Raw genomic sequence first — 13,975 nt, 5'->3', positions numbered from 1 at the left:
AGTAGCAAAAACTAACTAGCAGAAATTGTTAACAAGTTAGAAATGATTTAAACACACTTTGCTGTAGGCTACTATTTACCGAAAAATCATGTATGTCATAAAATATATTCACCCCACCCAGTATTGTAATCAAAACTTACCAGAATGAATCAGCTGTGCATGTGATGGAAGAGTGCACTGCACAGGTGATGGAAGAATGCACTGTGCATGCAGAGGATTGCAATTCCATTGAATTGGGGATAGTTTAACTACAATATGCCACCAGACCTAGAATTGCCTTGTGTGTATCCCAAAAAAAGGTTCACTGTTATAAGATAACTTTTTGATGAATTTAAGCAAAATTCCCAGGCTTAACTTCCCATGGAAAATCTTCGTAAAAATTCCAGCAATTTACCGGAAAGTTTACGACCTATTGCAATCATAGTTACCAGCCTCAAAAATATCAGCCCAAATAAATGCTTCAGAGTTCAAGTAACAGACACATCTCAACATCAACTGTTCAGAGGAAACTGTGTGAATCAGGCCTTCATGGTCGATTTGCTGCAAAGAAACCACTACTAAAGGACACCAATAATAAGAAGAGACAAGAAACACGAGCAATGGACATTAGACCGGTGGAAATCTGTCCTTTGGTCTGATGAGCCCAAATTTGAGATTTTTGGTTCCAACTGCTATGTCTTTGTGAGACGCATAGTAGGTGAACGGATGATCTCTGCATGTGTGGTTCCCACCGTGAAGCATGGAGGAGGAGGTGTGATGGTGCTTTGCTGGTGACACTGTCTGATTTATTTAGAATTTAAGACACACTCAACCAGCATGGCTACCACAGAATTCTGCAGCGATAAGCCATCCCATCTGGTTTGCGCTTAGTGGGACAATCATTTGTTTTTCAACAGGACAATGACCCAACACACCTCCAGGCTGTGTAAGGGCTATTTGACCAAGAAAGAGAGTGATGGAGTGCTGCATCAGATGACCTGGCCTCCACAATCACCCGACCTCAAACCAATTGTGATGGTTTGGGATGAGTTGGAGGAAAAGCAGGCAACAAGTGCTCAGCATATGTGGGAAGTCCTTCAAGACTGTTGGAAAAGCATTCCAGGTGAAGCCGGTTGAGAGAATGCCAAGCGTGTGCAAAGCTGTCATCAAGGCAAAGGGTGGCCACTTTGAAGAATCTTAAATATATAGAAACCAAGATGGGTGTTGTCTATGAATAATCAACACTGCCGCTCTTCTTCTCTCGCGGCTACTATGCAAATGACAAGAGAATCATGAAAACCAGTTTGTTGCGGGATCTTTTTCCCATTTGAATACATTTCCTGCAGGACATTTGATTTATGGTATCAATTTGCATCTTATAATTGTTTGTTTTCCACTACAGCCAATAAAACAGCTTTGGAGAGCGACAGGGTGCTACCTCACTATTCGCTAACTACCTTTAGCGACTTCCTTGAGTTATGCCTCAATTACACAACACATTCTCTCATTGTAATGGATACTTAGCTAGAACCCTATTCATTCTCATCAAAACATTTCATTCTGTGCCATACTTACTCCTTTGTGTTCCCAAAACACAGTTGTAAACCAATTCACAAGTCATTAATTATGGATGGAGAGTCCCAGAGAGAGGCATTTTATTTCCACATACATAAAACATCATATAGGGTGATACCCCATCCATCTTTAGTTTTTCACACACACACACACAAAGTCACAAACACCCGCACGCACAAACACACACTTGGATCAAAAACAGGAAATCTGTGCCAGTAATGATTGATGTGAACAGCTGAAAGGGACACCAACAACAAGGTAGCCTTCATTATCTAAATGGGGATGCAGTGTCCGACGCCATCCATCCATCACTCACATTCAGCAGATCAGACACTGTGAGACATCACTTCGCCATCAGGGCCTGCTGAGAACTAGGCTACGTCCCAAATGGCACCCTATTCCCTATGTAGTGCATAACTTATGACCAGGTGCTGGTCAAAAACAGTACACTACATAGGGAAAAGGGTGTCATTTGGGACACAACCAGACTCTTCTAGGCGACACTGATGAATCAAGCTCATTAACTGGATTTGAACTGGGGATAGCAGTCTGCTTATATCCATTTTCCTCCAATTAAACTTATTATTGAAACCTTTTTGAGGCATAGAACATATACTTTGTAAACCTTTTTGGAACATGGATCATTGACATTTTAAAAACATTTTGGTACAAAGATCAGAATATCCTTTCTGCATTAGATTAGTCTCTTTTTTTTACCAAGTACCTGAGAAATAGCTTCATTGTGCCAACTGCAAATGCTACTGGCACTGAGAAGTTGATGCCATATTGAAAGAGTGGTTGCTTCCAAATTGGCATCATATTCCCTATTCCCTTAGGGCCCATAGGAGTCTGGTCCAAAGTAGTGTACTTTAAAGGGAATAGGTGCAATTTGGGACACAGACAATGAGTATGTAGTACTCACCCTGAAGGACAGTTCCAAGTTCTCTCCTCCCCACACCTCCATGCCCATGTCATATGTGCCCAGGTACTCAAAGTAGGCCTTGCTCACAGCAAACAGTCCACCAGCCATGGTAGGAGACCTGAGAGAGAGAAAGCATAGTGGAACATGGAGGTCAGTACAGTGTGCAGTTAACAGTCAGAGGCCATATTAGAAGACTTTTAAAATAAATCTATTTCTCCCTTTCCTGAGGTAATCACTTATTTGTATGTGATTAGACCAAACTTAAGTGATTAGACCTTCTTCAAGGAATGAAGGAGAGAAGGTGAGATGCATTTCAAAACATTTTAAACTAGGTCAGAAAGGAGAGTATTTGGGAACTAACTATAACTTTTACAAAACAACTTCTCTTCAAAATATCTCCCTATATAATTTCCTCCTAAGAGGAGAGCCAGAGGTTGTTTCCCAAAAGGCACCCTATTACTTATCTATAGAGCAATACTGTTTACCAGGGCCAGAGGGCTCCCATCAAAAGCAGTGCACCAAAGGGGTGCCGTTTGAGATGGGCCCAGAAATCCCATATGGAAAGAAACTGATGACCATAGAATTACTGACCTGATGGGTTCGGTGCGGGATTTGCGTTTCTTGCGGTCGACCTCAGGGAGGGAGTGCCACTGGAAGGTCAGCCTCCAGTCAAAGCCTCCGATCATGGGCTCATCTGTCTGCATGTAGAACTCAAACGAGTTCCAGTCGATGGTGTCGATCACCGGACACACGATGGTGCTCTCATTCTCTCCAATCCTGGAGGGAGGATAAGATACACAGCATGGTGTAAGAAAGGACACTCAGGTTTTCATGATGAGACATTCCCTCATTTACATGTGATGAAATTCACGTGCCACTATACTTGACCAGGAATGCCAATAGGCCAATCAACACTAGTCTGTTTGTATTGCCTCCAGAATGTCTTGTTGCTATGCAACCCTAATGACTATGTCCCCATCCCATTCATTGAGTATTGAATCTGTAATTGTAATCAAATTGTCAATATGCTGGCTAAGTGAAACACACCTCTCCAAGAGCGGCTCGATCCAGCCGGGGACACATTCGCAGTGACAGTCCAGGAAGGTCAATACGTCCCCTGTGGCATAGGTGGCGCCGATGAGCCTCGCCCTGACCAGCCCCTCCCTCTTGTTGGTGCGGATGAGGCGGACACGCTCCCAGTTACTGATGTACTGCTCCAGCTGAGACTGCAGATAGACTGGGTTTCATACAGAGATAGATGGTCAAGGCTTCTCTCTCACACACACACACACACACACACAGTATGCAGCCACTGTACTTCTAAAAACTCATAATTGATAGTATGGGAAGGGCATAGATCCTTACTTCCCAACTGTTTTCAAAAAGTTTATTTGCCATGTGCACAGGATACAACCAGTGTAAATCAGTACAGTGAAATTCTTACCTTGAGAGCTATTTCCCAACAGTGCAATGATAATAATGTAGACAATAATAGAAAATAGAACAACAAATAAACCGATCTTATCTTTGCACATTGACAGACCAACAGGCTCAGCTAAATTATTATTCAACTGCAATGAAAATGATAGTCCCAGTCTCCCTGAAGGGGAAGACACCGTCAGTAGTGTTGATGACAGTGCTTTCATTTACATTTACATTTACATTTAAGTCATTTAGCAGACGCTCTTATCCAGAGCGACTTACAAATTGGAAAGTTCATACATATTCATCCTGGTCCCCCCGTGGGTATTGAACCCTGGTCCCCCTGTGGGAATTGAACCCACAACCCTGGCGTTGCAAGCGCCATGCTCTACCAACTGAGCCACACGGGACCATAATTTCCTCTCTCCTTATCATCAGTCTCTTGTATATTACAGTTGGTCTCAGAGGGCGGGGGAGAGTAAATTGACTGGTCTCAGAGGGCGGGGTAGAGTAAATTGTAATATGTGGTCATTTGATACTCAGAGAGAGCAGCTATCATGTCTGAGCATAAAATCGAATGAATAGAACAGACATCCCCCATTCAGGTCAATTATGCTATAATGAGTGGACTGTTGGCAATTTTGAATCATTTGGCTCAATCTATTTATGTGTGTGTCTGAGACAGCCTATTCACTGACACATACATAGAGACCTATTATATAATTTGTTTTTCCTGACCAGCGCCACACATAAACACTAGAAACTCCACTTGTACTGACACTCAGCAGTGACTGTTGTCTCCAAGGAAGAATATGTCCTTTCTCTCTCACAGAACTCTCTGGCTCATCTCATGTCAGATATGTACAGATAAGCTCCATTGTTCGGCCTACAGCGTTACTGTTCTAAGTAAGGATTCTGTTCTGTATTACCGTCAACTTTGGGGAGAAACGCAATGCCTGACAAATAATAGCTAGGTATTCTAAGGTATCTTTTAACCTTTAACCTTTTCTTTTACTCTCTAACTTGTGTTTTCTTGACATAAAGGATTGTTCATATAAAAACTAAGTTTATTAACCAGATGTTCACAAATTAAAATATGTTCTAAAATTTTTTCCCACTAAATAGACAACGACAAAACACAAACTAACGCAAACCACATAATGTTTGTAGAGGTGCCGACTAGGCTAACAGAAAAGTAAACTGTGTAAAAATGACTATTAACTATCCCCAAAAAAAGACAACGACAAAAAAGCTCCGTCTCACCTCGGTCACTAAAGTCGTCTATGAGAATGATCTCCTTCAGGAGGACAGCAGGAGTGCTCTCCAGAACACTGTGGATGGTCCTGAGCAGGGTGGACCAGGCCTCGTTGTAGAACGCTATGATCACGGACGTGGTCGGCAGACGACGGTAGTCAAACTTCTTAGCTCTGCATCTATACTCAAATGAAAGAGAGAGATGTTGTTTATTAGGATTGCTTTCAGCCTATCAAAAGGCTAATCTTTTCAAAGTCCCTAAATAAAATGTAAAGATTAAGGGATAGGTAACAATTTAAGCAAAAAAGAAAAACATAAATAACCCCTCCTATAGGATGGATACAATTTAATGAAGCTGCCTGTTGAGGACTTGTGAAGCATCTGTTACCCAAACTAGACACTCTGATGTACTTGTCCTCTTGCTCAGTTGTGCACCGGGGCCTCCCACTCCTCTTTCTATTCTGGTTAGAGCCACAGAACAGCGCAAAGTGAAGGGAGTAGTAACCAGCGGTGTACGAGATCTTCAGTTTCTTGGCAATTTCTCGCAAGGAATATACTTCATTTCTCAGAACAAGAATAGACTGACGAGTTTCAGAAGAAAGTTATTTGTTTCTGGTCATTTTGAGCCTGAAAATCGAACCCAAAAATGCTGATGCTCCAGATACTCAACTAGTCTAAAGAAGGCCAGTTTTATAGCTTCTTTAAATCAGAACAACAGCTTTCAATTGTGCTAACATAATTGCAAAAATGGTTTTCTAATGATCAATTAGCCTTTTAAAATCATTAACTTGGATTAGCTAACACAGTGTGCCATTGGAACACAGGAGTGATGGTTAATGATAATGAGCTTCTGTACGCCTATGTAGATATTCCATTAAAAATCAGCTGTTTCCAGCTACAATAGTCATTTACAACATTAACAACGTCTACACTGTATTTCTGATCAATTTAATGTTACTTTAAAAATGGACAACAAAAAAAAGTGCCTTTCCTTAAAAAACAAGGACATTTCTAAGTGACCCCAAACTTTTGAAAGGTAGTGTATATAGATAATGAATATAGAATATATACACTGCTCAAAAAAATAAAGGGAACACTTAAACAACACAATGTAACTCCAAGTCAATCACACTTCTGTGAAATCAAACTGCCCACTTAGGAAGCAACACTGATTGACAATAAATGTAACATGCTGTTGTGCAAATGGAACAGACAAAAGGTGGAAATTATAGGCAATTAGCAAGACACCCCCCAAAACAGGAGTGATTCTGCAGGTGGAGATCACAGACCACTTCTCAGTTCCTATGCTTCCTGGCTGTTGTTTTGGTCACTTTTGAATGCTGGCGGTGCTCTCACTCTAGTGGTAGCATGAGACGGAGTCTACAACCCACACAAGTGGCTCAGGTAGTGCAGTTCATCCAGGATGGCACATCAATGCGAGCTGTGGCAAAAAGGTTTGCTGTGTCTGTCAGCGTAGTGTCCAGAGCATGGAGGCGCTACCAGGAGACAGGCCAGTACATCAGGAGACGTGGAGGAGGCCGTAGGAGGGCAACAACCCAGCAGCAGGACCGCTACCTCCGCCTTTGTGCAAGGAGGTGCACTGCCAGTGCTCTGCAAAATGACCTCCAGCAGGACACAAATGTGCATGTGTCTGCTCAAACGGTCAGAAACAGACTCCATGAGGGTGGTATGAGGGCCCGACGTCCACAGGTGGGGGTTGTGCTTACAGCCCAACACCGTGCAGGACGTTTGGCATTTGCCAGAGAACACCAAGATTGGCAAATTCGCCACTGGCGCCTTGTGCTCTTCACAGATAAAAGCAGGTTCACACTGAGCACATGAGCACATGTGACAGACGTGACAGAGTCTGGAGACGCCGTGGAGAACGTTCTGCTGCCTGCAACATCCTCCAGCATGACCGGTTTGGCGATGGGTCAGTCATGGTGTGGGGTGGCATTTCTTTGTGGGGCCGCACAGCCCTCCATGTGCTCGCCAGAGGTAGCCTGACTGCCAATAGGTACCGAGATGAGATCCTCCGACCCCTTGTGAGACCATATGCTGACACATGCACATTTGTGGCCTGCTGGAGGTCTGAGTCACTTGTGTGGGTTGTAGACTCCGTCTCATGCTACCACTAGAGTGAAAGCACCGCCAGCATTCAAAAGTGAACAAAACATCAGCCAGGAAGCATAGGAACTGAGAAGTGGTCTGTGGTCACCACCTGCAGAACCACTCCTTTATTGGGGGTGTCTTGCTAATTGCCTATAATTTCCACCTTTTGTCTATTCCATTTGCACAACAGCATGTGAAATTTATTGTCAATCAGTGTTGCTTCCTAAGTGGACAGTTTGATTTCACAGAAGTGTGATTGACTTGGAGTTACATTGTGTTGTTTAAGTGTTCCCTTTATTTTTTTGAGCAGTGTATAATATATATATATATATACACACACACACACACACACACTTGAAGTCTGAAGTTTACATACATCTTATCCAAATACATTTAAACTCAGTTTTTCACAATTCATGACATTTAATCAGAGTATAAATTCCCTGTATTAGGTCAGTTAGGATCACCACTTTATTTTAAGAATGTGAAATGTCAGAATAATAGTGATTTTTTTCAGCTTTTATTTCTTTCATCACATTCCCCGTGGGTCAGAAGTTTACATACACTCAATTAGTATTTGCTAGCATTGCCTTTGAATTGTTGAACGTGGATCAAATGTTTTGGGTCGTCTTCCACAAGCTTCCCACAATAATTTGGGTGAATTTTGGCCCATTCCTCCAGACAGAGCTGGTGTAACTGAGTCAGGTTTGTAGGCCTCCTTGCTCGCATACGCTTTTTCAGTTCTGCCAACAAATTTTCTATGGGATTGAGGTCAGGGCTTTGTGATGGCCACTCCAATACCTTGACTTTGTTGTCCTTAAGCCATTTTGCCACAACTTTGGAAGTATGCTTGGGGTCATAGTCCATTTGGAAAACCCATTTGCGACCAAGCTTTAACTTCCTGACTGATGTCTTGAGATGTTGCTTCAATATATCTACATAATTTTCCTACCTCATGATGCCTTCTATTTTGTGAAGTGCACCAGTCCCTCCTGTAGCAAAGCACCCCCACAACATGATGCTGCCACCCCCGTGCTTCATGGTTGGGATGCTGTTCTTCGGCTTGCAAGCCTCCCCCTATTTCCTCCAAACATAACGATGGTCATTATGGCCAAACAGTTCTATTTTTGTTTCATCAGACCAGAGGACATTTCTCCAAAAAGTATGATCTTTGTCCCCATGTGCAGATGTAAACCGTAGTCTGGCTTTTTTATGGCGGTTTTGGAGCAGTGGCTTCTTCCTTGCTGAGCAGCCTTTCAGGTTCTGTCGATATAGGACTCGTTTTACTGTGGATATAGATACTTTTGTACCCGTTTCCTCCAGCATCTTCACAAGGTCCTTTGCTGTTGTTCTGGGATTGGTTTGCCCTTTTTGCACCAAAGTACATTCATCTCCAGGAGACAGAAAGCGTCTCCTTCCTGAGCGGTATAACGGCAGCGTGGTCCCATGTTGTTTATACTTGCGCACTATTGTTTGTACAGATGAACGTGGTACCTTCAGGCATTTGGAAATTGCTCCCAAGGATGAATCAGACTTGGAGGTCTGCAAGTTTTTGCAATTTTTTTTCTTGTCTGATTTATTTTGATTTTTCTATGATGTCAAGCAAAGATGCAATGAGTTTGAAGGTAGGCCTTGAAATACATCCACAGGTACACCTCCAATTGACTCAAATGATGTCAATTCCCCTTTCAGAAGCTTCTAAAGCCATGACATCCTTTTCTGGAATTTTCCAAGGTGTTTAAAGGCACAGTCAACTTAGTGCATGTAAACTTCTGACCCACTGGAATTTTGATACGGTGAATTATAAGTGAAATAATCTGTCTGTAAACAATTGTTGGAAAAATTACTTGTGTCATGCACAAAGTAGATGTCCTAACCAACTTGCCAAAACTATAGTTTGTTAACAAGAAATTTGTGGAGTGGTTGAAAAACACGTTTTAATGACTCCAACCTAAGTGTATGTAAACTTCCAACTTCAACTGTACATACATACACACATAAGTATTATACATAATGATTGGAGCTGACTGCAAGACAGACCACACAATCAGTCACTCTTTGGAGCAGTGTACAAGTGACAGTTTGCTAGAGAGTTGCTTTGGTCAGTGCAGGAGAGGAGCATTTGGTCTCATTCCTGTGGGGGAGTTGTGGAAACGACATGAAACAGAAATATGAGGGGAAAGAAATCACACCGACGTCCCACATGCCTGAGCCGTTCTCATAGAGAGCCCAGAGGACAACGTGCCTGAGCCGTTCTCATAGAGAGCCCAGAGGACAACGTGCCTGAGCCGTTCTCATAGAGAGACCAGAGGACAACGTGCCTGAGCCGTTCTCATAGAGAGACCAGAGGACAACGTGCCTGAGCCGTTCTCATAGAGAGACCAGAGGACAACGTGCCTGAGCCGTTCTCATAGAGAGACCAGAGGACAACGTGCCTGAGCCGTTCTCATAGAGAGACCAGAGGACAACGTGCCTGAGCCGTTCTCATAGAGAGACCAGAGGACAACGTGCCTGAGCCGTTCTCATAGAGAGACCAGAGGACAACGTGCCTGAGCCGTTCTCATAGAGAGACCAGAGGACAACGTGCCTGAGCCGTTCTCATAGAGAGCCCAGAGGACAACGTGCCTGAGCCGTTCTCATAGAGAGACCAGAGGACAACGTGCCTGAGCCGTTCTCATAGAGAGACCAGAGGACAACGTGCCTGAGCCGTTCTCATAGAGAGACCAGAGGACAACGTGCCTGAGCCGTTCTCATAGAGAGACCAGAGGACAACGTGCCTGAGCCGTTCTCATAGAGAGACCAGAGGACAACGTGCCTGAGCCGTTCTCATAGAGAGACCAGAGGACAACGTGCCTGAGCCGTTCTCATAGAGAGACCAGAGGACAACAAATGGAGAAAAAGGAGTGATGAGAGGGGGAGATAGAGAGAACGAGAAAGTGAGGAGAGAGAGAACAGCGAGAAGAGCGAGAAAGAGTTAGACAGAGTGAGAGAGAAAGGGGGCAAGGAGAAGGAGAGGCAGGGAGGTAGGTAAAGAAATAGAGAAACAGGACTCAGGTTTCTGCACTAAAGGGGAAATTAGAGAAAGAATGGCATTTGAGAGCTTCAGCCAGGGACAGAGCGCTACTCTCTTCAGCCAGGGACAGAGCGCTACTCTCTTCAGCCAGGGACAGAGCGCTACTCTCTTCAGCCAGGGACAGAGCGCTACTCTCTTCAGCCAGGGACAGAGCGCTACTCTCTTCAGCCAGGGACAGAGCGCTACTCTCTTCAGCCAGGGACAGAGGGCTACTCTCTTCAGCCAGGGACAGAGTGCTACTCTGTAAAGAACTGGAGAGACAGCTCATGTGCCTTTAAAAAAGGATACTGACCTCACTGTTTATTGGAAGCTGACCATGAGCCCAGACAGATTCAGTGTTTATTGGAAGCTGACCATGAGCCCAGACAGATTCAGTGTTTATTGGAAGCTGACCATGAGCCCAGACAGATTCAGTGTTTATTGGAAGCTGACCATGAGCCCAGGCAGATTCAGTGTTTATTGGAAGCTGACCATGAGCCCAGGCAGATTCAGTGTTTATTGGAAGCTGACCATGAGCCCAGACAGATTCAGTGTTTATTGGAAGCTGACCATGAGCCCAGACAGATTCAGTGTTTATTGGAAGCTGACCGTGAGCCCAGACAGATTCAGTGTTTATTGGAAGCTGACAGTGAGCCCAGACAGATTCAGTGTTTATTGGAAGCTGACAGTGAGCCCAGACAGATTCAGTGTTTATTGGAAGCTGACAGTGAGCCCAGACAGATTCAGTGTTTATTGGAAGTCATTGAAACTCAAGCAGAACAGCGTCTTATGGAAAACAGATGAAAAGTAACAAAAACACAAGCTTGAATTCAACCACAGTAATAATGGTGTGTGTGTGTAGTAGTAGCTTGATTATAGACAAGTAGTAACCTGTTTTGTTGCCGATCTTCATGCAAGCAACGGTATGCTTCACAATATAGGTAAACACAGTAGTAGGTAACAAATCTGCTACATTCCAAGCAATTTACGTGCCTAACAAGATTTAAGTCTCCTGTTATGTGATTGCCCGATCTCAACTTACACTTACTAATTGACGTCATGCTTGCCTTGCACAAAAGTTGGAGTTGGGTGATTGTATTTGAAGTCAGGATTTAGCTTTAAACGTTTATTTGAGCATTCAGGGACCCTTTCTTTTTTTGGCACGAATTTCTCGCGACCCTACAAATCTAATGACACAACCTTAAAATCAGTACATTTATCTCTTATCAAAATGAAAAGAAACCAACATTTACTCAATAAAATTGTATTTTTCAAATTATTTTGCTCACAAACTTTTGTATATTATAGTATACTCTTAATGATTTGTTCCTAAAAACAAACATGATTTTATGTGAGGGGTAATAATATAAGACATTATCACACAGGTGTTGTGCTGCCAGCGTCACTGAGCATCACTTCTGCTGTGAACAGCTGGGAAGATGAAACACAGATGGAGACTTTTTATTGAGGCAATCAATCAAAGTTCAGTCCTCTAGTGCAATGAGTACCTTGTAAACTGAGTAAGGCCAGTTAGGGAAGTTACTCATTCATCCCTTACAGCTGTACAGAAAATATCACTGTCTTACATGACACCAGATTAGCCAAGTCTAATTCAGCTTCATAACACAGATTTAAGTAGCCATGTACATTTCTGAAATCAGCCTGAAATCAGGGGGGGGGGAGGTCTCTGAATCCCAATAGCATACTCCTCACATCCCCTCTCCTTGCCTCCTTCTCAAAACCCATTGGAGGACAAGGTCAGAGGGGCGGGACCTCTCAATTTTGAGAAGAAGACGAGGAGAGAAGACACGACGAGAACGCAATTGAGATGTTCCCACTGTGTGAAGATGAAAAATTTGCCTACTCACTCCTTCATCCTGTTGTCCTGGATGTGTCGGTGCAGAGAGATCTTATCGCTGACAAAGATATTAATAGCGTATCTCTCCACGCTGTCCTCCTCTTGCTTCTTCTCCTCCGGGCTGAGGTTTAGCCTGGTGGCCTTGCCCCATTCCCCGGGAGCGTTGGCATCCGCCGGCGCTTTCACGTACACCGGCCTGGCCAGCTGCTCGCTCCCCTGTTCCTCCACGGGGGCTAAGTGCCTAACCAGCAGGCTGCGGCCCCCTCCGTCCTCCCCTCCATCGTTCCCTGTGGAGGAGGAGGCGGAACGGACCAGGAGCAGGTAGCCCAGCCACAGCACCCACAGCAGGAAGAAGGACTTAGCTAGGAGGCCCAGCTTCCGGGAGCAACGCACCCTCATCGCCCCCGGCAACCACTAGAGAGGAAACTCACCAGCTGCCACTCAAAAAGTCCCCAGCTCTGTGGAAAACACAAACACACAACAGGGAGGGCTGAGAAAATGTTTAGGTCCAGTTTAAAGTATGGTCTATGATAAAAGTAGTAAGACACTTTGAGCTGAGTTATAAGTCACTCCATGACAGACTTGAACCATTACAGTGAGCAGATAGCGCTATACCACTTATAACAGGTGGAAAAGGAATTCCCAGGTAAACGACAGTGAGAGCAGCCACAGATAGTCAATCAAAAATCAATCTGGTTTATTACAAGTTGCAACAGGGTGACACCTACAGCACAGAAGCAGAGAAAATGTCTAACTGGCCTCTTGGAAACAGGCACTTTATATCCTAATAAAAGCACCAAATGTTCTCTAAACACCAGCCGAGAGGCTTGTAGAAAGTCCAAATAAAACGCTGTGACTGTCAGCTGCTACAGAATCACACAGTGGTCATAGAACGTCATCAATACAACAGTGAATAATCAGTGTGTCCTCAGTCCTTGTATCTCCAGTCTGGCGTCAATCACTATCAACAGATATGAGAATAATCCATAACAAGTCTCGTGACCTTCAATTTGCACCTTGAGAGTCGCAAATAGAACACTGGAAACGATCTGTGTTACAGAAACTCCAAATATGCTAAACTTAGTGTTGATCAGGCTAAATTAAATATTAAAACGTTGCCATATTAAATATTTCCATTACAACAGTTGAATAGTAGCGTTCATAACAAGTTTCATATTGACAGATTAAAATTCTCACTCAAGAGCGTTCCACATGAACGGGAGATTTAATTAAGCACAAAACGCTTAAAGGCTAAATTAAATAAGATTTGATGCTAATTTCATTCCATTCCGTGGCAGCGCTAATGCTCGACTGAGACGTCTGTTTGCGGCTAAATGAGAAAAAACTGCTAATGATGTCGTTCAAATTGACTAAACTGATGACAATCATCATCATCCAAGATCAATAATGACAAACTCAGGGCTGGGCTAGATGTGAGCTGAAATTAAATACAAATAGCAAAGATAGATCACTGTACCGCTGATTTAATTATATAGGCTACTCTGTGGTGAGATAGTTTAACTTATTATAATATTTTGTTGTTCTTTTTACCCCTTTTCCGTGATATTTAAATTGGTAGTTCCAGTCTTGTCCCATCGCTGCAACTCCCGTACAGACTCAGGAGAGACGAAGGCCAAGAGCCATGCGTCCTCCGAAACACGACCCGCCAAGCCGCACTGCTTCTTGACACACTGCTCGCTTAACCCGGAAGCCAGCCACACCAATGTGTCGGAGGAAACACTGTACACCTGGCAACCGTGTCAGCGTGCATGCGCCTAGCCCGCCACAGGAGTCACTAGAG

At 43.7% G+C, this 13,975-nt stretch overlaps 1 protein-coding gene across 3 annotated transcripts in view; it reads right to left on the bottom strand.

The window, feature by feature from the left end:
* Window positions 1-13,975, bottom strand: part of LOC129820200 (polypeptide N-acetylgalactosaminyltransferase 4-like) — a 33,490-nt gene that overhangs the window by 11,893 nt on the left and 7,622 nt on the right. For all 3 annotated transcript variants that reach the window (XM_055877198.1, XM_055877197.1, XM_055877196.1), the window contains exons 2-6: window positions 12,185-12,632; window positions 5,162-5,331; window positions 3,524-3,713; window positions 3,068-3,253; window positions 2,477-2,594 (exon numbers count right to left, since the gene is read on the bottom strand). In XM_055877198.1, the coding sequence (XP_055733173.1) occupies window positions 2,477-2,594; window positions 3,068-3,253; window positions 3,524-3,713; window positions 5,162-5,331; window positions 12,185-12,573 (1,053 nt within the window). In that variant the 5' untranslated portion in view covers window positions 12,574-12,632. The remainder of the gene's footprint in view (window positions 1-2,476; window positions 2,595-3,067; window positions 3,254-3,523; window positions 3,714-5,161; window positions 5,332-12,184; window positions 12,633-13,975) is intronic.

This window comes from Salvelinus fontinalis, chromosome 22, assembly GCF_029448725.1.
Source record: "Salvelinus fontinalis isolate EN_2023a chromosome 22, ASM2944872v1, whole genome shotgun sequence".
Taxonomy (NCBI): Eukaryota; Metazoa; Chordata; class Actinopteri; order Salmoniformes; family Salmonidae; genus Salvelinus; species Salvelinus fontinalis.
This window is presented reverse-complemented; position numbering and strand designations above follow the sequence as displayed.